The sequence below is a fragment of the Phocoena phocoena genome, chromosome 10, assembly GCF_963924675.1.
Source record: "Phocoena phocoena chromosome 10, mPhoPho1.1, whole genome shotgun sequence".
In the NCBI taxonomy this organism is placed as follows: Eukaryota; Metazoa; Chordata; class Mammalia; order Artiodactyla; family Phocoenidae; genus Phocoena; species Phocoena phocoena.
In genome coordinates this window covers 40,823,103-40,849,121 of record NC_089228.1, presented here as the reverse complement: position 1 = coordinate 40,849,121, position 26,019 = coordinate 40,823,103, and the positions used below count along the sequence as shown (strand labels likewise).

Here is a 26,019-nt window from a genome sequence, read left to right as displayed (position 1 = left end):
CTGTCAATATGAGACTTTTTTTTTTTTTTTTTTGCGGTACGCGGGCCTCTCACTGTTGTGGCCTCTCCCATTGAGGAGCACAGGCTCCGGACGCGCAGCCTCAGCGGCCACGGCTCACAGGCCCAGCTGCTCCGCAGAATGTGGGATCCTCCCGGACCGGGGCACAAACCCGTGTCTCCTGCATCAGCAGGCGGACTCTCAACCACTGCGCCACCAGGGAAGCCCCCAACATGGGACTTTGATGCATAAAACTTTGTCTCAAAATCTTATATAACTGTGTTTTGATCTCTAACAGGCAGAACAGTCCCCAGAACTTTTTTTTTTTTAATTTATGTATTCTATTTATTTATTTTTGGCTGTGTTGGGTCTTTGTTGCTGCACGTGGGCTTTCTCTAGTTGCGGTGAGCGGGGGCTACTCTTCTTCGAGTGGGGGCTACTCTTCCTTGTGGTGCACGGGCTTCTCATTGTGGTGGCTTCTCTTGTTGCGGAGCACGGGCTCTAGACATGCGGGCTTCAGTACTTGTGGCTCCCAGGCTCTAGAGCACAGGCTCAGCAGTTGTGGTGCACGGGCTTAGTTGCTCCGTGGCATGTGGGATCTTCCCCGACCAGGGCTCGAACCCATGTCCTCTGCATTGGCAGGAGGATTCTTAACCACTGCGCCACCAGGGAAGCCCCCTCAGAACTTTCTGAAAAACTGTCTCCCAGGTTATAATCCTCAGGCTGGCTCAAATAAAATTTTCTACTTCTTTCTTAGATTGACTATTGATTCATTTTTTGTCAGCAAAAGATACAGGAAAGTTTAACCAATACATAGGAAAAGAAGCAGATAGGAGAAACTTAATTTATGGGGTCTTCGAGGGGCCCCATGTGTTGGACATAGTAGACAAAGACTTCAAAATAGTTATTTTACACATGTTCAAAGAAGAAAAAGAAACACACACACATACATATACATACGTGTCATCTCAATTGAGGCAATAAGCATTTGGCAAAATTTAACACCCTTTCATGATCAAAAAAGAAAACAAACAATAAACTAGGAACAAAAAGAAACTTCCTCAATGATGAAGGCCATATATGAAAAACCCACAATGAATATCATACTTAATGGCAAAAGACTAAAAGCTTTTCCCTAAGATCAGGAACTAAACAAGGATGCTCACTTTCACCACTTCTACTCAGCATTGTACTGAAAGTTCTAGCCAGCCAATTAGGCAAAAGGATCTTACATATAGAAAACCCTAAAGATTCCACAAAAAAACGTTAGAGATAATAAATGAATTCAGAAAAGTTGCAGGATACAAAATTAACATGCAAATATTTGTTGCATTTCTATGCACTAACAGTGAACAATCAAAAAGGAAATTAAGCCGAAAATTAACCAGAAATCAATGACAGGCTCAAATGTCAAACCAAAAACTATAAAACTCCTAGAAAAAACTATGAGGGAAAATTTGTGTAACCTTGAAGTAGGCAAATATATCTTAAATAAGACATAAAAACAAGTGATAGAAGAAAAAATTGATAAATTGGACTTCATCAAAATTTTGCTCTTTGAAAACTACTGTTAAAAGAATGAAAATTCAAGGTAGAGATTGAAAGAAAATATCTGCAATACATATATGACAAAATATTTGTATCTAGAACATATGAAGAACACTTACAGCTCTGTAAGAAGACAAATGGCCCAGTAAAAACTGAACAAAAGCCAAATACTGGGGAAAAAAAAAAAAAACAATGACCACTGACAGGTAACTGGATAAACAAAATATGACATCCATACACATCAAAAGTTAACTAATTAATTACTTAACTAACTCCTGATACATACAAATGTATGGGTAAATCTCAAAATCATTATGTTGAGTGAAGGAAGTCAGACCCATACAGAATTATTCCATTTATATACAAATTCATATAAAATTCCAGGGCTTCCCTGGTGGCGCAGTGGTTGGGAGTCCGCCTGCCAATGCAGGGCACACGGGTTCGTGCCCCGGTCCGGGAGGATCCCACACGCCGCGGAGCGGCTGGGCCCGTGAGCCATGGCCGCTGGGCCTACGCGTCTGGAGCCTGTGCTCCGCGACGGGAGAGGCCACAACAGTGAGAGGCCCGCGTACCACACACACACACACACAAAAAATTCCAGAAAATGTAGACCAATCTATAGTGACAGAAGGTAGAGAGAGCAGTGGTTGCCTTGGGCCAGGGGCAGAGGGAAGAATGAACTGTGAAGGGACACAAGGGCACTTTTACAGGGGATGGAATTGTTCTGTATCTTGATTATTGTTGTGGCTTTACAAAAATATGTATCTCTCAAAACTAGTCAAATATGTGCAATTTATTTCATTTAAATTATACCTCAGGGAAATTAAGAAAACAATCCCGGGACTTCCCTGGTGGCGCAGTGGTTGAGAATCCACCTGCCAATGCAGGGCACACGGGTTGCAGCCCTGGTCCAGGAAGATCCCACATGCCACGGAGCAACTAAGCCCGTGCGCCACAACTACTGAAGCCCGCACACCTAGAGCCCGTGCTCTGCAACAAGAAGCCACCACAATGAGAAGCCCGCGCGCTGCAATGAAGAGTAGCCCCCGCTCACCACAACTGGAGAAAGCCCGCGCGCAACAACGAAGAGCCAACGCAGCCAAAAATAAATTAACTAATTAATTAGTAATAAAAAAAATCAATAGCTTTTGTGCTGCAAAAAACACTATCAGTAGAGTGAAAGACAGTCCACAGAATGGGAGAAAATATTTGCAATTCATATATCTGATATGGGATTGATATCCAGAGCATATAAAGAACTCCTACACTCAACAACAAAAACCCAATTTAAAAATGGACATAGAAATTGAATAGACATTTCTCCAAAGATACAAAAATGTCCAGTAAGCACATGAAAAGATAACCAACATCACTAACATTAGGAAAATACAAATCAAAACCACAATATGATACTACTTCACACCCATTATGATGGCTAAAAATAAACAATCCAAAATCAACAACACAGAAAATAACAAGTGTTGGTAAGGATGTGAAGAGATTGAAACCCTGTGCCTTATGGAGAGGAGAGAGGAAGGAAGTTAGGGGAGAGAGTAGGGAGACAAGCAGAAGGGGAGTGGAGGAAGGTAAAGAAAGGAAGAAACTGAGCTATATATAGGCAGGAAGACCAAAAGGCATCATTTGTGGAAGATATAATTGCTTTCTAAAACAAAGCCAAACAAACCAAGTGAAAAATTAATAAAACTATAAGAGAATAAACTAAGAGGGCTGGGGAAAAGATCAGTATACAAAATCAATAACTTTCTACCCTGAAGCAATAATAAATTAGAAATTGTAATAGAAAAAAAAAAGATATTCCATTAAAGATAGCCATACACACTTCTTAAAAAAATACCTAGGAATTGGCACAAGACCTTGCATCACCTGCCTGGGTTCCTCTCACCCTTTCTTATCACTCTCCTCCTCACTCACAGGGCTCCAACCCTGCTGGCCTCCTCGATGTGCCGCACTAGCTCCTGCCTCCCGGCCTTTGAACTGGCTGTTCCCTCTGCCCCCAGATGTCCACACAGCTCATTTCCTCACCTGGTGGGTCTATACCAGGATCAGTAAACTTTTTCTGTAAAGGGCCAAATAGTAAATATCTTAGGCTTTGTGGACCAAGAGACAAAATCGAGATTATACAGGTACTTATATAACAAAAGAGAAAATGAATTTCCATCAATGTTTATTGATGAAATTCAAAATATAATTGGAAGAACTGAGTACTAGTTTTGGGGGGTTTTTTTGTTGTTGTTTTTTCGGTTTTGGTTTTGGTTTGGGGTAATACGGGTCTACTAAGAAGAATGGAATTCTTTTAGGGGGATAACATCAAAATTAGTGTTCCCTATCTTGGAAGTGATCGCAAATGCTCTTCTGTGAAAACTATTCTCAGCTAAGAGGTGGTGAGTCAGATTTGGTCTGTACTCAAATGTCACCTCCCCATTGAGGCTCTCCCAGGACACCCTCTCAAAAAGTGTGCCCCCCTACCCTGCCCTCTTGATCCCCCTTATCCTCTAATTTTCTCTGTAGCGCTTCTCACAATCTGAAATACTATTCATTTTACTCACATATACATGAGCTGTCTTCCCCTTCCACATGTAAACTTTCTGTGGACAGGGTTTTTGTATGTCTTGTCACTGCTGGATTCCCAGCACCTGGAACATGTCTAGCACACAGTAGGTACTCAACAAACATCTGCTGAATGAATGAACAAATGAATAAAATTCTAGTGAAGAGAGATGAGTTAATACCTGCAAGTGCTCAGAGCATTGCCTGGTACACGCTTTGCTCAAAAAGTATTACTCATCGTTACTGTTGTTCTTTTGAGGAGGGGCCCCAAGCATCTGCAAAATGCAAGCTCCAGAGCAAACAAATCTTCCAGCTACCAGATATGTCCAACGCACACCTATCTGCCTGCTACAACTCTTCTCCCTGTCTCCTTGCTCCCCCTGTGGCTCCTGGCCTCTGTCCCTCCACTGGACCCTGTGTCCTCCTCTGGCTTTCTGTCTTTGTCCCTCAGTTACAGATGGGGCTTCAGGACCAGTTCCCAAGGGCCGTCACGCCCTATGGTGCCTCCAGCAGAGTCTCCACTCACTACCAGAGAGGCCTTGGACCCAACTGTCTGGTTCCACTCTGTCCCCCACCCCACCCCTTCATTGCCTAAGTACTCTGCCCCCCGCCCCAGGTCTTAGCCTGACTAACTGCACCTCACTCAGCACCGCCTCCTCTGGAAAGCCTTTCCTGACACCCTTCTCTGACTCCAGGTGTCCCAAGCCCCCTATGCTGACCCTTCACTGAACACTGTCATTCTGCCAGGACATCTGTGCTGCCCTATCTATCTGTCTCTCCGGAGGCCCTTCCTCTACCTCCCCAACTCTGGCCCAGGAAGACCAAGGCCTGATCCCTGGCCCCTTAGCTCCCGAGAGACTCCTCCTCCAGCCCTCTGGAAATTACTCGTTCCCGGGGTCCATCTGCTCTCCCTTGCTGGTCCCCTCTCAAATCCCACAATGACCCCATCCTACAGTGGAGGAAATGAGAGGTGAGGGGTTAAGCAGTTTACCAGGACCGTACAACGAGGCAGGAGGAAAGCGGGACCCTAGGCATAGCTGAGGAGGAGGGGCGCGGGAAGCACTGGCCTGGGATGCACAACACTGCAGACAGACAGAGGGGCAGATTTTTGGATGAGCCAGCAGCTGAGCTGGGACTGGAAACCAGAGCTCCTCCTCTCTGCCCGACTTCTCTGCAAGGCCAGGCATCAGGGGCTCACCCTGAGGCGGCTCCCGCCCCCTGGCCCACAGCCAACCGTCATCCCCGTGAGGTCAGCCACGGGACCGCGATTTCGGGGAAATACCAGCTGCTTATTAAAAACAGGCGGTGGTCAGGCCCCTGCTGCTTTCCCAGTAGAAACTAGGCTGTTTGTTCCAAGAGGAGCAAGAGTGGTCAGGGCCTACTCAGGGCCGCGCGGGGGCCTGAGTTGCAGTACCTGGTGAAGGGTCCGGGCTGGGCCGAGTAACTAGGGGTGGAGTGGGGTGGAATCCCATGTTTTGGCGAGGGCAGCCGGTGACGGGACCGCCACCCAGCACGTGGCCGCTGAGCCGCCCACGGGGGTCGTGGGCTGGGACCTGGAAACCGCGCGGGACAGGCGGGACAGCCTTCGCAGCAGCACGCCCCCAGCTCCGAACTCAGGCGGCGGGCAGAACGGGAGGAAAAGCGGGCGGGTGAGCTAAGCACCGCCCCTTCCGGAGGCAGCCCCACCCCGTCCCGCGGGTGCCTGCACCGCCGGGAGCAGCTGAGCCCTGCAGGGGGAGCCAGAGGGCCGTCCTCCGCGCTCCCGGCTCGGGCCGCGGGGCATCTGGAGCGCGTTAGACCTGGGCGGCCGGAGGCGGCGTGAGCTCATCCCGGCCGGCCCACTGCGGTTTCTAGGCGCGGCGGAGGGAGCAGAACACAGAAGCGCCACGCCGCGGACCCCGGGGGAGCGCGGCGGGAGTACAGCTCCTCCCGGGACGTGGGTGTGATTTGGAGCGGCGACAGTGTGTGTGTCACTGGCGCGTCGCCCAGGGAGGGCGGGCTCTGGGAACCGGCTGCCAGCGTGCGTCGCTGTGTGTCACCGTGTGTCGTGGCTTGTGAGGATGTGTGTGTCCCCGCTGGGGCGACACTGCGTGTGATAAGTTGCAAACATCACAGTACATACTTCTTATTTTACAGAGAAGAAGGCTGAGTGCAGGGAAGGGAGAGGGCCGGCTGGGTGGCACAGGCCCGGAACTCCAAGCGCCCCGCCTGTGTCCCTGTGTGTGTGCAGAAGGTGCGAGCCGGCCCATCGTGTTCCACAGTGCCGGGCGGGGGGTGTGGGTGTCCGCCTTCCCTCCCGCATTAGACATCCTCTTCCTGGTCACTACCGCACTACCACCCACCCCCATCCCTGCAGAACCTTGACACTGGTCTCCTTCAGGAAGCAGGGAGAGAGCACTTCACACCAGGGCCCTGGTGAACAGTGACACACACCTGAGTACAGACTCGCACATGGAGCACACACCGGCACACATGTGAGACACCGTGCTGTTGGGTGGGACTCTGAGCTGGGAGAGCCAACAGGCAGGTTGCAAAGTGGTGACAGGTTTGGAAAGGCCTCTTGGTGCAATGCCCCCATCCCTGCCAGGGAAAGAGAGCAGGAGGGACTAGAGGTCACTGAACCCTGCATCTTGGGGGCTCTGGCTCCCTGCAATGGGCCCTGAGGCTACTGCACAAGATGTGAAGGGCCCCAGGACTACAAGACTCCCAGGGCCAGGAGTGAGGGTGGGGACACCGTGGGCAACACCAGACACAGAGTGGGGAGCTGGGGCTGCAGCAGGTACTTCTGAGCATCCAGGGCTCCCCCAACCCAGAGGGCTGGTCCTTACCTTGGGCCCTCACCTCAGGGACCTACTGTCCCAGCTTTGGTTAATCGTAGCCCCAGCTGTGCTGAAGACCTCAGGGAGGTGGCCCAGCACCTGGCTGGGCTCACAGCATTGTCATGCCTGCATCCTCCTCCCCTCACCCCACAGCTGGGCAGAGGCTCTGAGACAAAGACCCTGCCTGCAGGGTGGGGCACAGGAGTCAATCGCCCTCCTCACCAGCTATTGCTCCCCAGGCCCAGAGCACACATTTGCAGGGGGTTGGTGATGCTGGGAACTCTAGGCCTCTGTAACCCCTCTGTGTTCCCACCTGTGAAACAGAGAGGACACCTGCCCTAGCTAGACCTCCACGGGGAATGTAAAGTCTAAAGGGATATGCATCTACTGTAGCCACAAGGGTCCTCAGCCCCCAAGACACTGGGGCAATCTGGGTGAGGGATTTTTTAACTGGAATGACACTGGTTTGCATAACCAGAGCTTCCAAATTACTTAGCAAAACACGTTTGCTTTTTAATTAACATGTGCTTGAAAAACAATGGTTTTAATTAAAGTTGGTGGGGGGGAGAGAAGGGATGGTGGGGGAGAATATTGCAAGCTCCAGGGCCCTGGTCAGACTTCTTAAAAATAAAATGGGAGACTTGCCCCAAGCTGGCAGAGGCTGGGAGGCCAGGATCCTTGGGGAGCCTTAGGAACATCCCTACCTGACTCCACTCCTCTACAGCTCCCTTGCTGAGAATTTACCCTTTTGCTGACAGTTTAATTACTCACTTATCCACTGTTCCCTGGGCCGTTCTGGAAAGGAGTGGTTTTTTTTAGAAAGCAGTCTTGGGGAGTAGATGAATGGGGGTCCACCAGACAGAAGGAAGAGTATGAGTGAAGTTCGAGAGTGTGGACCTTGTTGGGGGAACATTAAGTTTACTGGGGAGGGAGAGAGAGGAGGTGGGGGGAGGTGACCCATAATAAAGCCAGATCCCTGGTGGACTGGAAAGGTAGAGCTGGACCCAGAGCCACTGATGTCCAAGCCCCAGCGGAGGGGGCAGGGGTAGTACTGAGCTGGGGCCAGGAACATAGGGCTGGAAGGCGGGTGAGGCCATAGGGGACAGAGGGATTGGCAGAGGAAGGGGAAAGGCTGTGGAGACTGGAGACAGGAGGTGGCCTGGGGCCTGGGGGCTTGCTGGTCAGATGCTGATGGGCTCTGTGGATTCAATCAGTCCAGCAGGGGGCAGTGTTGACCCCACCATCCTGCTGGCAGGAGATACCTACCCAGTAGGCATTCAGTAAATGCTTGAAGAAGGGAGAGAATGAGGAGATGATCCATCCAAATCAGCCTCACCATCTCCCCTTTCTGACCTTTCAGGGCCAGCACTGGGGTGCAGCCTGGGATCAAAGGTCAGCATGGAGATGGGACAGGATGACCGCCCCCTCACCCATTCAGACAAAGGGAGATTGAGAGGAAGCTTCTGGGGAGTGAGAGCACCCCCAGGGGTCAGGTTAGGTGACCTCAAACCCCCAACTCCCAGTGGCCCCATCCAGGACCCTGTTTCTCATTAGGAGCCTTCTAGCCTCCCCCAGCCAGCACCCCAACTTGAAACATGCCTCCCTGTACTTAATTCATTACGTGCAGGGTGGGAGGCCCAGCAGGCGGGGGTTATTTTTCCCCTGAGCTCAGACATTCCTTGCTTTATTATTCTCCACGTTTCAAAGCAGCTGTCGCCTCCCCCGACCGCCCCCAGCCCGAAGCTCAGAGTCCAGAAGGGGCCTCTCCAGGGCTCAGAACACCAGAGGTTCCCACCTCTGGTGGGAGCTCAGAACACTTCCAGCCCGCACCAGAGGGAAACTAAGGCCCAGAGAAGAAGCCCCAGGGCAACCTGCAGGGACCTCCCTCTCCCATAACACTGCCTTCCTTGTCCGGAAACACCCCCTCCCGGCCACCTTCCACACAGGTGATCTCAGGGCCCCCTACACTGCAGAGCCAGCCCTTGCCTTCCAGCTCCAGGAGCAGGTGCTGGGATAGTCTTCAGGGCCCTAAAAAACTGAGTGCTGGGACTTCCCTGGTGGTGCAGTGGATAAGACTCCATGCTCCCAACGCAGGGGGCCCGTGTTCGATCCCTGGTCGGGGAACTAGATCCCACATGTATGCCGCAACTAAGTCCTCATTCTGCAACTAAAAAAAAAAAAAAGATCCCTCATGCTGCAACGAAGATCCTGCATGTGGCAAGTAAGACCTGCAGGAAGGGAGGGAGGGAGGGAAAAAGAAAGAAAACACTGGGGTGCTTTAAAAAGAAAAAAAAGATTTCTATTAAAAAAAAACCCTGAACCCCCACTGGCTCAGCAGCCTTACAGAGGGCAAGGCCTATCATGGAACAAGGGATCAACCTAGAAAATAGCAGGGCTGGGGTCAGCCTAGTGGATCACAGAGGGTTCAGGTCGGGGGAAAAACAGTTCTAAGGACCCAGTTTCTGAGGACTAGAGACGCCTGGACAGATTTTGGCCCTACGTCAGAGAGCTGCCTGCCTGGCCAAGCTGCCTCAACAGGGGGTGAGCTCCCTGTTTCTGGGGGTGTTCAAGCAAGCAGCAGCTCATCAGTCTTACCCTGGAAAAGACGTTGGCCCAGGTATCTGAGGCCCCTTCCTGCCCAACTTTGAGGTCAGAGTCGGGCTGGCAGGCACAGTACCCACTCCAGATGAACGGAATTAGGTGCGCCTCCCTGTTCACTCAGCTCTGAAGTCACAGGCACGACACAAGGACAGGAGACCTGGGAGCTGGGCCAGGGCCAGAGCAGGACCCGGCCAAAGCGTTTTCTTCGTGAGTTCACTACAAGCTCCTGGCACCTGGGAAGTGCTGGGAGCACAATAGATGTGTGATCACTGTGTACTGATGAGTTAAATGGGCCCTACTAGAGTTAGGAGAGGAAGGCAGCCTGCAGTGTTCAGGGCCTCCACCTAGGAGAGGGACTCTGACCACAGAGGAAACTGAGGCAGGAGCCCAGGCAGGGCAGGCAACCTGGGCGTGCTGGGAACTGAATTTCAAGGTCATTCTTGGCACTCTGTAACCATTTTGCCCCTGCTGACCCTATAGCCAGGCCTGTCCACCCTGAGTATGGGGCTTGACGGATGGATCCTTAGGTGCCCAGGAGGGTAGGAATCACTCCATGATGTGGCCCTGGAGCCACAGCAAGCCTGGGGGCCCAGGGCCTGCCCACACCTCCAGCTCTACTCTCCAGACCAACCCCAGGGACCCCCTTACTACAAGGAAGGCACCCTCTGGGGGATGGACTACACAGAACCTGAGCCCCTGAGAGAGGGAGCAGCTTGCTACTAGCTGGCCCGAGCTGTCTCCACCTAGAGCTGTGGGATCTGGGTGTGTTACCCTCTTGGGGGGCCCCAGCCCAGGCCGTGCAGAGGAACCCCCTGGTACTCCTGGGATGTGCCCAGCTTCCCTTCTTATCCCTCAGCCCTGATAAAAAAAGCTAGAAACCATTCAGTGTTTGCCTTCCTGCCCAGCAGCCACCGTCCCACACCATGTGCTGCAGCAAGGAATGAAAGGTCACTGCCACTGGCTTCCCACCAGAGGTGCACACAGGTATGGGCATCCAGCGATCTGGGGACACCTGGAATCTCAGGGTCCCAGACACTCCAACGAAGGGAGCTGAGGCATCTTCACTCATGTGCCCCACCCCCAAGCTCATCTGCACTGCCCCTGCCACGTCTCCACTCACCACTCCATCCCAACTGTTAGGGCCAGGCCTCTGTTAGTCATCATGGTGGAGCACAGTCGGCACCTGATTCAGACGAGCCTTGAGCCTGGAAAGGACCTGCCCCATTCAAGGGTCTCTATCCAGGGATTTGGGGAGATTTTCACTGCAACAAACTGTGCGACTGCCTCAGAACTTAAAAATGGACTTGTAAGGTCTTATTTTGCCAAGTTAAGACAAGGAAAACAACTGCCACCAGCTATCATCACCATTGTTTTATGAACAAAATAATATTCTTAAGGCAAAAAAAAATAAAAATAAAGTAAGGCAGGATGCAGTCCCTGAATGAAAACAGCCAGGCCTTGAAGATGCATAAATTGAGCTTCATGGAAAACACACAACACGGGCCTTATTCTTCTCCCATGAAAATTGTCTTGGATATTGTCACACGTTGGGCCCTGGAGCCTGAGGACACCCAAGTGCTTCCAGTCTCCAGCAGAGCAAGAATCCCTCCTGCAGCCTTCCTGACTGGAATTGGTTCCCCTCTGCTTGCACACCCCTTGGGACAGGGTGCTCACTGTCTCTCCGAGTTAGCTTGGGAGCTAGGGATGGCATCCTAAGCACCTTTAAGTGGCTTCCAAGCAAGCCTACTATGGGAGAGAGGGAAAGAGATGAAGAAGGGAGTGAGATGGACAAGGTACTGATGGGAGGGAAGACAGACCTCCAGACCCAGGGCATAGGAGTGGTGGGGAAAAGGGGTGCTCGTGTTCAGCCGGACCAAAGTATAAAAATTAGGAAGTTGGCAAAGATCTGAGACTTCCCAGGGAGCACCGTCTTCCCCATCTCTGGAGTTCCAGAGTCTTCCACTGCCTCACTCCATTCCCCAGCCCTGCAGAAAGGCTCTGACACGCCCATTCTCATTCTCACCGAGGCCTCAGTAGATGTGCAAAGTACCCGGACCCACAGGCCAAAGAAGAGAGTGGAGATTGGAAGAAAATGGTGGAAGCTCAGGTGTCCACAGCCAGGCTGGGGAGGAGTGGCAGGCAGGCACCCTTCCCAGCCCTGACCTTCTAGGCCCTTCCCCATCCAAGGGGACCTGGGCCCTGGCTGCTGAGACTAGAGGGGCCTGTTGGGCGGGCGACCCTGGGGAGCCTCGTGTACACACATGCACTCTACATTCCAGCTGTGCTCTGTCAGCGTTTGGGCAAACCAGCATTGTGTGGCTTTGGGAGGGCAGGAACAAATAACCCCCAAACTTGGGCAACGGCGGACCTGGGGCTGGTTGGAAGGGGAACCCCAGGGAGGCTCTTCTGTGCTGGGTCACCGGGTTCAAGGTCTAGGGTCTTCCTGCTGTTCCCTGAGGTACCTGGGTTCCCTGGGGTGTGGCTGGCCCTGTACCCAGGCAGGCTCGCCCTAGCCCCCTCCCCTAAACCCTCCTTACCTCCCAAGGCCTCGGAAACAACAGCCCAGCACTCCGGCCTGGCACGCCCCCAAGCACCCCTTATGCAGCATGAGGACTGCCTCACACCACTGCCCAGTTTCTGTTGCCCCTCCTCCCTCCCACCTCATCTTCACACCCCCTCTGATTTTGTGCACGCCACTGCTTGGACCTGTTTAGTCTCCCCGCCCCTCCCCACATTCTCTTAAGATCTTTATCCACAGTCTGTCAGCCCCTGTGCCACTGAGCACTTTGAGCCCCACAGTCCAGGGCCTCATCCCTACAGTTTGATTTCCTTCCTTCTAGTGACCTGCTTAAGGATTTCCTCCAATATTTGATTTCTTCAGACCCTGCCTGACTTCATTCTGCCTCGACTTGAATTTCTGGCCTTCTTGTCCCCCGACTCAGTGCTACCTAATCCATGTCCCAGTGGTGACCGACCCCAGGATCTCTGTAGACGGCAGGCATCTGGAGAGAAGATGCAGGCTGTGGCAGGGAGCCGTGCAGAGACATCAGAGCAGAGGAGGGATGGTTGGTCCTGGGGTTGTGAGGCTGAACTCTGCCCCCGGCCCCCTAGACCCCTGCCTGCCCCACTGACCCTCTGGTTCAGCCTGGACCAGGACTGGAGAGGTAAATGTTCCTGACACCTTACAGAGACCTCAGAGATGAGGCCTCGGGCCAGATGGGGGAAGTAAGGCAGAGAGAGACCTCAGACCAGACTCCAGCCGTATGGGGCACGTGACCTGGCACCTGAGGCATGGAGGGGACCAGGCTGACATGAGGGCAAACGCTTTGCCACACCCACCCCTTTCCACCGGCCGCAGGGACATAGGCTGGACCACCCTGCTTGAAGGGGGAGCTGGGACCAGTGTTTATGCAACTGTGGGGAGGCCACAGCCTGGCTGGCAGTGCTGCCCGCCCAACACAAGCACTGACTCAGCAGAGCCCCCCAGCACGTACACACTCAGACACGCACACAAACAGACACAGACACACACACAGAGGTAAACATACACGTGCACGTGCACAGACAAGTGGACACCGGCATTCGTTGGTATACAGACACACACTCACAGACACACTCACAGACACAAGTACACAGGCAAACTTGTGCATGTATGCACACACGGACACAGGGACACACAGAAATGCACACACATTTCACCCAGCCAAGGTAGGTGGGAGGCTCCTGAGTGAGGAGAAGCCTCACCCCTGCAGCTGAGTTCTACCCTCTAGGCCCCTCCACTCTGACACTCACACCCACAGCCCGTGACCCAAGCCCACACATGGTCAGCACAGCCACATATAACAGGCAAAATGCCCCAGAGTGGCATCACGGCCATGACTGGGACAGAGACACATTCTAAGTGGAGTAGAGCCCCAACAAGGGGGACCAAACAGCCCCAGGCAGAGCTCAACAGACACAACAGCCCCAGCTCTGCCCGTGCCAGCCCCCCACAGCCTGTCCACGCCCAGTCCACACTTGAAGACTGGCAGGTGGGAGCTGCAGAGGGTCTCGGGGGATGTGTGGGATACTCCCTTCCACTGCCAGGCCAAGCCGAGTAGGGTGGTAGCTCCCAGGAACTAGGGGAGCCTGCAAGAAGGAGGGTGTGTTTGGGGGAGGGCTGGGGGCACTGCAGGATCATCTGGAAACCAGAGGAGGGGGCAGGCTTTCTTGCGAGAGCAGGACACATACTTCCTGGGATCCCAGATACATGGAAACTTGGAGGCAGGACCACTTCTTGCCTGGGGATGGCTGAGAACAGGTGTGATCCCTGCCTACAGGACTCAGCCAAGGGTGGAGAGAAAAAGCTGGGACCACTCAGTCCCATGTGGATCCTGGAGACTTTTGAAGGGGAACTCAGCTGTTCCTGGGCTTGGTGTCCAAGAGCAAGGTGGCTGGGCGGGCAGGAGCTGGGGCCTGCCCAGAAGGATATTGGCCAGTCTCTCTGCCCTGACTGGGGCCAAAGGGAGACCCTGCTCTCCTCTGTGGGGGTCCGCGGCCACCAATTGGCCAGGGAGGCTAGCCAGAGTCCAGCAAAGTCAAACATGCACAAGCAGACACCCTTACTAGCAGAGGCCACTGCAGCAAGTCCACTAGTGCCTCCATTCCCTGCCCTACCAGCCAGCCAGACTATGCACCATGAAAGGGCAGACCACGGTCCCTCACTCCCACCCCACACCAGATCCGGGGCTGGAGTGGACTGTGTTTAGATAAGGAAAGGAAGAAGAAAGCCTCAAAATCTGCCCAGAATGTTGCTGAGAGTGTCTTAAAAAATGACCTGGAATCTGATCACTTCTCACTATCTCCACTGGACCACACATGCATCTTCTTCTCTCTCCTGGACCCTCCTACCTGCGGTCCCTGCTTCCGCTCACGTGCCCCAGTCTACTCTCCACATAGCAGCCAGAGTGATGCTGATAAAACATCTCCCCAGAGCACACACCAAAGCCCTTCCCACGGCCCAAGGACCCTCCACCACATCCTGTCGCCTCCCCACCGCACTCTCTGCTCCCGTCTCTGCTGGAATGTCTTTGCTCTGATGCCCTCATGGCTCCCTGGAGCAGATGCGGAAGTATTGCCCCACACAAATGTTCCAGCCTGCCTCTGGGGCCCTGCCCTAACCAGCGAAGGTGGGAGCTGGTAGATAAATAGTTTGGTTTCCTCATGCCCTCAGTGAGACACCACCACCATCTCCTGGAGGTCCCCAGTGGGGCTGAGCCCCCGTTGCCCACAGGGTCTTCTGCTCCCATGCACCCTAAGGACTTCCTTCCCTGCCCAGCTGCTCTCCCGTGCTCCCTGGGGCCACCTCCCAGGGACACTACTTACATTCAGGTCCTTGTCTGAGCTCTGCTTCTGGGAAAGTCCAGCCTAAGACACTCCATCTCGCCTCTCTTTTTTGTGTTTATCTTCCACAACGATTCCCCATTCCTCCCTCCCCACAACCCCCAGCAACCACCATTCTACTCTCTGCCTCTATGAATTTGACCACTCTAGGAACCTCGTTTGAGTGGAATCATATTGCATTTGCCCTTCTATGTCTGGCTTATTTCACTTAGCATAATATCCTCAGAGTTCATCCATGTTGTACCAGGTGTCAGAATTTCCTTCCTTTTTAAGTCAGAATAATATTCCATTGTACGTATAGACCACATTTTGTTTATCCATTCATCTGTTGACGGCCACTTGGGTTGTTTCCACCTTTCAGCTATTGTGCATAATGCTGCTATGAACGTGAGTTTACAAATATCTCTTCAAGTCCCTGCTTTCAATTCTTTTGGATATATACTCAGAAGTGGAATTTCTGGGTCATATGGTAATAATGTTTTAAATTTTTTGAGGACTTTCCATACTTTTTCCACAGCAGCTGCACCATTTTACATTCCCACCCACAGTGCCCGAGGGATCCAATTTCTCTACCTTCTCCGCCAACCCTTGTTATTTTCTGTTTTCTGCATAATAACCATCCTAATGGGTGTGAAGTGGTATCTCATCGTGGTTTCGATTTGCATTTCCCTAATTAGTGACATTGAGCATCTTTCACGTGCTTATTGGCCATTTGTCTATCTTCTTTAAAGAAATGTCTATTCGGGCTTCCCTGGTGGCGCAGCGGTTGAGAGTCCGCCTGCCGATGCAGGGGACACGGGTTCGTGCCCCGGTCCGGGAGGATCCCGCATGCCGCGGAGCGGCTGGGCCCGTGAGCCATGGCCGCTGAGCCTGCGCGTCCGGAGCCTGTGCTCCGCAACGGGAGAGGCCACATCAGTGAGAGGCCCGCGTACAACAACAACAACAACAAAAAAGAAATGTCTATTCAAGTCCTTTGCCCATTTTTGAATTGGGCTGTTTGTTTTGTTGTTGTTGTAGGAACCCTTTATATATTCAGGATATTATCTCTCCTGTTTTCAATTTTTGCCCAGCCATTGCCTTCTCAGATACTCACTGACCTCATTATTTAACATGTCATTTGCCTCCCAACACACACACACACACACACACACACTGCACACAGACTGCACAGCCCCTCCCCTACTCTGGGCCCCTCCCCAGCCTTTATCACTGGTTGACACACTTTATGGCTTTGGTGATTTGTCAGCTTTGTCTGAGTGCCACAAGGGTGAAGGGTTTGGCTGCTTCCTCCACTGCAGTGTTCCCAGGGCCTAAAGAGTCTGGCACACAGTAGGTGCTCCATAAATGCTGAAAGGATGAAAGGAAGGGAAACAGACTCCTGCATACACACTCACAGCCCCTCACAGACTCTCACATACACTGCCGCCACTCCTCCCACACATACGCGCACACGTACTCTCACACTCACAGTCCTGCCATGCTCGCCGCACCACACAAACGCCCTGAGGCAGCCTGATCCGTGCAAGCCTCAAACCCGCTCTCATACACCCACACACTCATCTCACAAGCAGATGCATTCACATCCAAATGCACCCTAGCAGGGCTGCCCTGACCTCCTGAGTCCTCCTGGCCTGCAAGCTGTTTCCTACCCTGTGTGGCCCGCTCCACACTCTGGGCCCTTGATCTCTCCACAACCCTTATCTCTAGGGCCCCCGAGACTCTCTACAGGGCATTGCTCTTCCTCCCCTTCAAACCAGAGTGGATGACCTCCTCCAGGAAGCCTCCCCTCACCCTCCCCACTGAACTCTGAAAGGAGGGGAGGGCCTGGCCCCAGAGCAGGGTGTGACAGTGGGGCTGGCATTTGCAAGGGTGTGTGCATCTCCTCCTGTCATTGCAGGGGTGGTGCACTTGTCTTCTGCTGAGAAGCCCAGGGCTGAGAAACCACTGGTGGACCCCGGATTCTCGCCCTCTGACCTAGAGCCACAACACAGGCAGAGAGACCGGAGTCAGGCAGGGGTCTCAGGCCTCTTCGGCTCTGACAGCCTGGGGACAGTGAGTCAGGCAAAGCCATTCTCTGCTCTGGGCCTCAGTTTCCCCACCTGTGACATGGGTGGCTCTGGGCCAGTGCCCTTCAGTTCCCTGATTGCTGGTTGTGGAGTGAGACAGCTCAGACAGCGCTCTCAGGCACCGAGTGGCAACCCTGTGTTAGAGGCCAGAGCATGGCTACTGTCTCCAGAAGTGCGGCAGGGCACCCAGTCCTCGTCCAGCTCAGCCCAGTGTCCTGGTGGGCAGGCTCGGAGAGTTTGGCACACCAGATGGGACAGTTTTGATGTGGTGAGCAAGGAGGCAAGATTTCAAAGTGATTCCTCTCGTTTTGTCCAGGGCTCACCGTGTGTGGCTCATAGATTTTTATAAAGGTCAACCAAAGGGCCACAGAGAAGAGAGAAGGAAGGAGGGAGGAAAGGAAGGAAGGAACGAACAAACAAATGAATGAACGAATGGAGGGAGGGAGGGAGGGAGGGAGGGAGGGAGGAAGGAAGGAAGGAAGGAAGGAAGAAGAGAAGGAAGGGAGGAAGGAAGCAAGGGAGGGAGGAGAGAGGAAAGAAAGAAGGAAGGAAGCCATTTATTCATGAGGCCCAAGGGCCGGGGACAGAGATGCAGTCACAGGCAAGTGCAGCCTGATGGGGAGAGATGACAGCCCCGCAGAGCTGTGCAGAGAGAGCCTGTGCAGGAGTCTCAGTGTGCTCCCCTCCGTCCCACAGACTGCAGGCCACTGGTGTCAGCAACTCGAGTGGAAGAAGAGCTGTCCCCAGCACGGCCTCCCCTGGGCTCCCTGAGAGCAAAGGCAGTCACAGGTTACAGTGGAGAGGTGCAAGCAAGGCTGCGGGATGTCAGCTGAGAACTGGAATTGGTGGAGTTGGGGAGGTGGCAACAGGGGATCTGGATGACAGAGGCAGGAGGGGGACAATAGGGCTGAAATCAGCAGAGGTGGCAAAGGTGGTAGCAGGTTTGGAAGGGAGGGTGGGAGGTCTCACCTGGGGCAAGAGGTTCAGCTAGACATGATGTGCTGGACAAATGCTGAAAAGAAGGAAAGAGTGAGCAGCAGGGCTTCGGCCCTGGGTAGCCAAAGGTGGCGACCTAGGATCCTAATGCCCCGCTCCCGCCAGCAGACTCCCTGCCCTGCTGAGTTTACCTTTGTAGTTGATGCAGCCATTGGAGTCCTCTTGCCCAGCCATCAACTTCTCCACCTCATCTTCTGTCAGCCTCTCACCTGGCAGGAGTGGAAAGCTGAGTCAGCACTGTTGAGGCGTGAAGGGTGGGGGGCCCCCTGAGCCCCGCTGGATGGTGGGTGTGCCTCTCCAGTATTCCCACACCTCATATTGGTACACACAAGACCTGGGCTGTCACCCTTATTTCTGAAACCAGAAGAATCAGTGACAAGTCAAAAAGGGCAAGGCCTGGGGTACAGGCCTGGCGCTCTCTCCGAGCCTGGGCTCTGTCCGTAACAGTGCCATCTTGCTGTTCAGGCCACCAGCACACACTGTCCCCTGTCCTCAATAGGCTGGTGGGACTCCCTCCATCAGGAGTAGGCCAGGTCCCCCATCTCCCTGGAAGCAGTCCCTCGGGGCAGCCCTTCAAGGCTAGAGGAAGGACGCATAAGATAGAGCTGGGGACCTTAGGGGATGACCATGGAGGGTACCAAGAGACACCACCACTGTTCCCCAGACAAGTGTGGCACTTTCCCGCCTCTGTGCTTTTGTATGTGCTGTGTTGCTTCCCCCACTGGAATGCCCACTGCAGTTTCCCTCACACCTCCTAGCCCCCAGTCACACACACACACACACACACACACACACAAAACCCCAGAGACCAGCACAGGGCTGAGCACACAGTAGGCACTCAGTAAATGTCTGGTGCAGGAAAAGTTCACTTTGCACAGACACAATTGGTGCTCAATGAACATTTGCTGTAGGAAAACTTCTCTTTGAGAAAGGAACGCTCCTGCCAGCCAGGCACCTGACAGCGGGGGGTCAAGAGGCAGGTACAGTACCTCCTCGGCTCTGGAATTTGACCTTGAGGCAATGAACACAAGGACTGGATTGATCCCCCTGGATGTACCGCCCTGCCCCACACTGTCCCCAGAGCTGCTCCTATCCCCCTCCGGTTCTGTGAGCTGCATCAGCTGGCTTTCTTTATCCCCACCTAAATTTCTAAATTCCCCACATTTCCGTCTCCCGCCATCGAGGCACCTTGACTGCATCACCCTCCATTTCACAAGTGAGAAACAGGCCCGCTGGGTGACAGAGTGGTTTCCCCCGGATGCCCCAGGAAAGAGAGAGTGGGGTGGGGAGGAGGCTGCCCTCACCCAGCGTGGCCAGCACGTGGCGGAGCTCGGCGCCCATGACCGTGCCATTGCCCTCCTTGTCGAAGACCCGCAAGCCCTCCACAAAGTCCTCGAAGGTGCCCGTGTCCTTGTTCTTGGAGATGTGCTGGAGCATGGGCAGGAACGTGTCAAAGTCCATCATCTTGGAGTTAAGCTCTGGGGAGAGACGGCCCAAGCATCAGGCTCTGAGGGGAGATGGGCATCCCCCCCACTGTGTCTGGCAATGAGGAGCTATTGCCCTCACCCAGCTCCCAATGCGCTCTACACCAGTTTGTCATTTACGAAGCACTCCACCATCACAAGGCACTTTACAGTCAACTGAGAAATGCATTATTTACATCGTCCTTTGCTGTTCACAAGGACAGTGGCACGACAGTGGGCTCTGACTAGCACCTCTGCTCTTCTTTGGGGGAACAGTTCTCTCTAGCGTCTATTTTTCTTATCAACCCCGCTCTCCCCACACCTGTGATTGGTTGAGAGCAGCTGGGCCGATCAGAGACCTTCTCTGGGACTTCTGCACCTGTGGCGAGGGCTTGGGTCTCACTCCTCCTTGGGACAAAGCAGGCAACCCTCTCTGGCCATGGTGGTGAGGGAAGCTGACCCTGCCCCACAGAGGGATGCCCAGGAGGCCAGGAAGGACAGGGAGAGCATATGGGATGCTGAGGCCAGACACAGCCTGGCCTGCCCTCACACCTGCTACTGAAGCTAGTTCGCGCCGTTGTCAGTCCCCTACGACCAGGAGGCCTGGCAAATAGGCATGGGGCCAGATGGTACAGGAACCACCACTGCTTGTCACCTTGTCAGCATCACCTGAGACTGGCCTCAAGGTCCTCCTCCAGACAACGGGAGGACGTTAGGAGAATGCACAGCAGGGGAGTTCCCGTGTTGTCCCACCAGCGATGGCAGCCCACCCTGGGGGTCTCCCCCGGGACAGGCCCTAATGGGGACACATCTCAGGCCAGGCGTACCAACCTTCCTGCTTCGGCTTCCCTAGGACTCGGAGCACCTCGGCCTGTGTAGGGTTCTGGCCCAGCGCCCGCAGGACATCCCCACACTGCCCATACGTGATCTTCATCTCACACTTGGGTGTGCGGTCGTACAGCATGAAGGCTTCCTTGAACTCTGCCGGGAGAGGGCGTGAGCTGCGGGCACTTCTAGAGTCAGCCCCCTGACTCGCCCCACACTGCAGGGGAGGACTCTCAGCCTGGGGGACCCGGGCCCCAACCCTGCAGCCCCTGGCTCAAAACCCCCACTCACCTTCAATCTGCTCCGGTGTAAACTCGATCTGAAAGGAGACCCCCAAAGATTTTGAGTGTCTGGTTCAGAGGATGGGGCCAGGCGTCCTCCTGGTGCCTCCGTGCCCAGACCTGGCCTCAACCCCTCAGCTGCCCCAACCCGTCCACATTCCAGGATTCCAGCTTCCACTGCCCAGGACCTCCTGCAGTCCACCTTGACTCCCTCCTGCCTCCTTACCCCTCCCGCCATCCCGCCTGAGGACCTTGGGTCTGCAAGTGCCCAGACCCTGACACCAGGTAGGCCTCATCAGGGGAAGTGGTGAGGAGGGAGGCCTGGTGCCCTGAATCCCCAGCCCAGGGTGGGCCTTACCTGAGGCCCCTGGTCCTGGACAGACGTGCCTGAAGCACAGACTGGCTTTGCCAGCTCTGCCAGGCCTGGGGCCCAGTGGGTAGACTGTCCACATAAGTGAGATGGGAGGCCTCATCTCACCAGGGCAGGGGCGGGAGGAGGAAAGGCGAGGGGGCAGGCCGGAGAGCCCTGTCACCATGAGAACATATTTGCAGGAGGGGGTGTGTGTGCGATGTGCGTGTGCGTTCGCACACCTGTGTGTGCATCTGTTTGCATGTGTCTGCCCCCCACAGAGCCCTCAAGGCTGGGCACTTTCACTCACGTGGCCCTGCCTACACCTGAGTCTTACACAGTCCCGTCCATAGCGTGGCACAGCAGGGGGCCAGGGCCCAGCGGTTGTGTTTGCTGAGGCCACATCAGGGCCACCTGAGGTCAGGAGGCCTCCTGGGACCCAGTTTCCCCCTCCTCACTTGGATACCAGGTCTATTTTTATCACTGCAGTCACTCGCCCCAAGGTCAAGGTCGCACAGGGGAAAGGAGCTTGGGGGAGGGGGACTTGACTGGCGCCTCTCCCACTGCTGCTCCCTTGGAGTCCCCTCCAACAACCTCAGTAGTGCACACCAGTGCAGAGGGGGATCCTGCCCCTGTCACCCTGCTGGGTTGTCCCTCCCAACCCTCGGGCTTAACCCTGTGTTGGGAAGACCAAGTTGTTGTTCCTGGCCCCGCCGAGAGCTCTCTCCACCAAGAAGCCTGCTGAGATTACGGGCCCTGGGCCCCTGGCACAGCTTTCTGCAGGGGTCACAGCAGAGGCCTCACTACTTCCTCTGCTCAGAGGGGAGTCTGTGCAGCCTCGGATCCGGTGAGACCACACAATGCCACCTTGGGCCCTAGGGTTGTCTGACCCTCACCAGGGGGCCTGCGGGACACAAACCTGGGGTCTGGGGATGGTCAGGAGTCAGAGTCAACTCCACGGAGCACTTGCCATGAGTGGTTCCCAACAGCCTGTGAGGAGGACTTATTGTCCCATTTTATAGCTGAGGAAACTAAGCCTTAGAGCAGTGACGGGAACGGAGCAGAGTTGGGATTTGAGCCCGTGTATTGAGGGACAAGGTAGGTGCCTCCAGGAAGGGCTCAGGAATGGAGGTGGACCTGTGCAGATGGGCTGCAGGTCTCGCTGGGGACCGCGAAGGGCTGGGAGGGCTCCATGGGGCCCCTCAGCCAGCAGCCAGGGCAGCGGTGGCCAGTGGCCAGCCGAGAACAGGCAACGGGCAGGACATGGGTACGTGCCCCTACGCAGATGCCGCAGGTGGGAGTCATGGCTCGTTCTCCAGGTTTAGACTCTGAGAAAGGCTTTCAAGCCAAGCCGGGGAAGGGCTCCTGGGGCCACTGGTCACAGTTCCAAGACCAGCTTCCTCCATGACCTACCCAGACTGGCTCAGTATCGCCAGCTCAAAGCTGAGGCCCCACCAGCTCTGGGGCTCAGGGACCTTGGCAGGGGTGAGTGTGACCCAGACTGGGCAGGAGCCCTGCTTCCCTTTACTCCCCACCCTGTCCACCCTGGGGAACTTGGTATGGACTTAAGACCCCGCAGCTGGACAAGAAAGATCCCTGCCTGGCTGCGGGGGTGAGGGGCACAGGCAGGTCCAGGATTCCCCAAGGATGTGAGGTCCAGGGAAAAGGACAAGGGAGAGTCAGTTTCCAACCACCAAAAAGATAGTCCCTTCAGCAGCACTGGGGGAGTCCTGCCTGATGTCTGACCACCCTCCCTCCTGCTGCAGCCCTCCTGATGCCTGAAGCTTCCAGCTTCAGTTCAGTACTCACTTTCTGGAGCCTGGTCTTCCACGGGGTAGATCCACTCTGGGATTCACTGACCTACCCTGCCCTTCCCACGGAAACCCAGCTCCCACACCCACCTTGACCTTGGAGGCATCGAACTCAGGTTCCTTGGGGGGCTCTGGTACAGGTGCGGGTGCAGGTGTGGGAGCTGGAGCTGCCTTGGCGCCTGCCTTGGCGTCATCCTTCTTGGGCTCTGGCTTTTTGGGAGCCATGGAGGTTGTAAGCAGAGAGGGAACGTGGAGAGAAGGAAGCAGAGAGCCGGGTAGGTGAGCCTTCCCGGTAACCAGCCTTTATCCTGCCTGGACACCTCATGACCCCAGCCCCACCCCTGCAGAGCACAATGGGGACAGAGCCATAAAAGGACATTGGCTAGGCTCAGGGGCTATTTTGGGGCCTGGGGGGGCATTGTTCAGTCTCAGGAATGGGTGGGGGAGAGGGAGGGCTCTTCATTCCTCCCAATCACCTGTTGGGAAGAGAGCGGGGGAGGGGAGGACAGAGGTCGGTGCTCAGCCCACACACACACACCCTCAAAAGCACACGCACACACGCAGGGGCCCTGCTGCCCCTCAGCAGGTCAACAAACTGAAAGGGTGCAGAAGGTTGCACCGAGCATGTGTTGTGTGTTGTGTTGGGGGCAGGAGGACTGGGCACCCCTTGAGTTAAACTTCCCATCTGTGCATTGAATTCCCATGTGTCTGTGCCCGTGTGTCTACACGGAGGGGGAGAGGGAGGTCTGCGTGTGTCCATGTGTGTTGTCTCCGTTTGGCTGGGTGTTTGTATGCAGAGGGGGTCTGTGTCCACGTGGGGGATGACCTACTCCAGTCCGCGGGTGCTGCTTCTGTGTGTTTGTGTCTGGGTGTTCATCATGCCTGCGTGAGTGTCTGGTCGTGGCTCGCAGGCAGCTGCAGCCCATCTCTGAGAACACCCTAAATGGCAGTAGGATGGGGTCTGCTCCCTCGAGGGCGGTCACCCAGCCTAGTTCAACAGCCAAGCAGCCTCCACAGCCTCCCGCATCAGCACCTGCCCGACCCTGAGGTCGGTTTCTTGGTTTCACCCTCACTTCCTATTGTCCCTCTTCCACAGCTCCCTGCGACCCACTTTCCCCACACACCCCAGGGCCTGCTCCCCGCCAGACCCTTGCACACACTGCACCCTCTGCCCTTGCCCCTCTGCTTGCAGCATTCAAGGCTCGGCCGCACTGCACCCTCCTCCAGGAAGCTGTTTCCACTGCCCCATGTTGCCCTCTGCTGACACTTTTGGTGGGGTCCTGAGAGGGTCTGCCTCTCTGAAGGACCCCAGGGCACTGGAAGAGGTTTGCCTCCCAGGTGCCCAGTCTAGGGTACGCCCCCCCCCAGTTCCTACCCACAATGCCACCCCAGATGGCAGTGACAGAGGGCAGCCTGGCTGGTCTACCATTTCAGGAGTTGGGGGGAGGAGGGAAGGCTGAGGTGGCGTAAGGCCCTTCCAGGCACAGAACTCGGAGAGTGGGGACATCTTGCAAACACATTGGCCTCCATTCCTTGCCCAGTGTCTGTGCCGGGGGGTGGGAAGGAGGTGTTCCCTATTATTTTTAAATGCCTGGAGCCTTTGATAGAAACTTCAGAGGCATTGCCCCCTCTCCTGGCCCCCGGGGATTTCCCAGGTGTAGGGAGGCACCGTGGGTGGAGCCTGAGGTGAAGATTCACTTGGGCCTCTACCTGGATGCCCCCAACGTCCCCCTGCTGAGCCCAGGTCCTTCTCATCCTGTCACTCAGCCTCATGGTGAGGGGAACAGCAGTCCAGGGACAGGGCTGGGTCCCCTCCTAGCTGGAACACAGGACATTCCTCCCCTCATCTGGAGGGCAGAACACCGCACATCTGGAAATCTGACAACATCCGGCGCTGGGGGAGAGGCAAGTTTTTCACTTTTCTTCCAGATGTTTGGCAAGAGTATTAAGAAAGAAAGGGGTGGAGGAGGATCCTCAGAGACCAGCCAGAAATACCACAAGAGGAGAAGGCAGACAGAGGGGGACACAGACAGAGAGACCTCTGGGTGGCCCCATCACCCAGACCTGCTGACCCTCAGGACAACTGACCCTGGACACCCTCGAGGGCTCCCACCAGCCACAGGCACAGCCAACAAGACACCACCCAATCCCCTTTCACTCATCATGGGGGAAACCGAGGCCCAGAGCCTTGGACATCCACAGGGGTGCCCAGAACACAGATCTCACTGTTGCATCCACACACAATTGCTATCCCTTGGAAACCACTCAGCATCAGTGGGAACAGGAGTAGATGAGTGACATGGGCCTCCTGAGGCTTGGTTCCCAGGTTTGCAGACTCATGCAGCCTGCTACAGCCACACAGAGCCATCTTCCTCTGCTTGGTGAGGGGGTGTCTTGGTCCTCTTCCCTCGAGCACAGGGCAGATATGGTCCTATAGTGGGGACGCCGTGTACAGAGCCATCCTCCACTCCCTCCCCAGGGCTCAGATGGGCCTTTGACTGTCCGAGCTCTGGCTCCTGGGAGCAGCAGTGCCCTAGGCTCACCCCACAGGGCCACTCTCAACCCATAACTAATGCCTAGACCCCAGCAGGGACTCTGCAGGGATCACCCCCCCCTTGACTGCCAGCAACATGCCTGCCGAGGACAGGAGGAAATTAAGGGGTGGGCAGGTGGGCAGGCAGGTGAACAGGAGAGGGGACTTAGTGACAGGGAGAGGCAGGCACTGGGTAGCAAAGACGAGCCACACAAGGCTTGGCACTCACCTCTCTCTCCCAGGTCCCAGCCTGGGCTCCATGCCCCTTGGGAATGACAGCCCAGCAGACAAGATCCTGGCAGAGCCTGCGGGGAGAGACAGGGGTCTGGATCCCTCTTCTTTGACTCCCCCAGCTCCATTGTCTGAGTTGTGGCCCAGTCTGATGCAGACAGCACATCCCAGAGCCCTCTCTGGGGGCAGCCACCTTACCTCCCCCTCCCCCACCTGAGGAAACTGTGGGCCCTGACTTCTGAGGAGCCCATGAACAGAGGCAGGAGACCCCTGGCCACACTGGCCTCCTTCTTTGTTCTTTCTAGCCCCCATGCCTTTGCAGAGGCTTTCCTCCCTCTGGTGCCCCTGTCTGGGACCCTGGCCATGGCTTGTTCCTTGTCACCTCTGGGTCTCAGTGAGATGTCACCTCCTACGAGAAGCCTCCTCAGACTACCCTGGACCTGCTCCCTCTGCCCTGCCTCTCAGCTGGACTCCCCATCCTTGCACACCCTAAAATGAGCTGTTTCCCTGTTATCTTGTCTCTTATGTGTGCCCCCCCTCCCATGAATG

At 55.0% G+C, this 26,019-nt stretch overlaps 1 protein-coding gene across 2 annotated transcripts; it reads right to left on the bottom strand.

The window, feature by feature from the left end:
• Positions 1-17,523: 17,523 nt before the first annotated feature.
• Positions 17,524-22,987, bottom strand: MYL3 (myosin light chain 3). Of its 2 annotated transcripts, XM_065886484.1 has the most exons (7): positions 22,797-22,987; positions 20,557-20,584; positions 20,272-20,421; positions 19,282-19,455; positions 18,109-18,186; positions 17,951-17,993; positions 17,524-17,748 (listed from the first exon to the last, which is right to left on the bottom strand). In XM_065886484.1, the coding sequence occupies exons 1-6, from the start codon at positions 22,929-22,931 to the stop codon at positions 17,965-17,967; spliced, it is 594 nt and encodes a 197-aa protein (XP_065742556.1). In that variant the 5' UTR covers positions 22,932-22,987; the 3' UTR covers positions 17,524-17,748; positions 17,951-17,964. The 2 variants fall into 2 exon arrangements, with proteins under 2 accessions (XP_065742556.1, XP_065742558.1); XM_065886486.1 differs by lacking the exons at positions 17,524-17,748; positions 20,557-20,584; positions 22,797-22,987 and having other exon boundaries at positions 17,965-17,993; positions 18,109-18,171; positions 20,272-20,404.
• Positions 22,988-26,019: the final 3,032 nt, after the last annotated feature.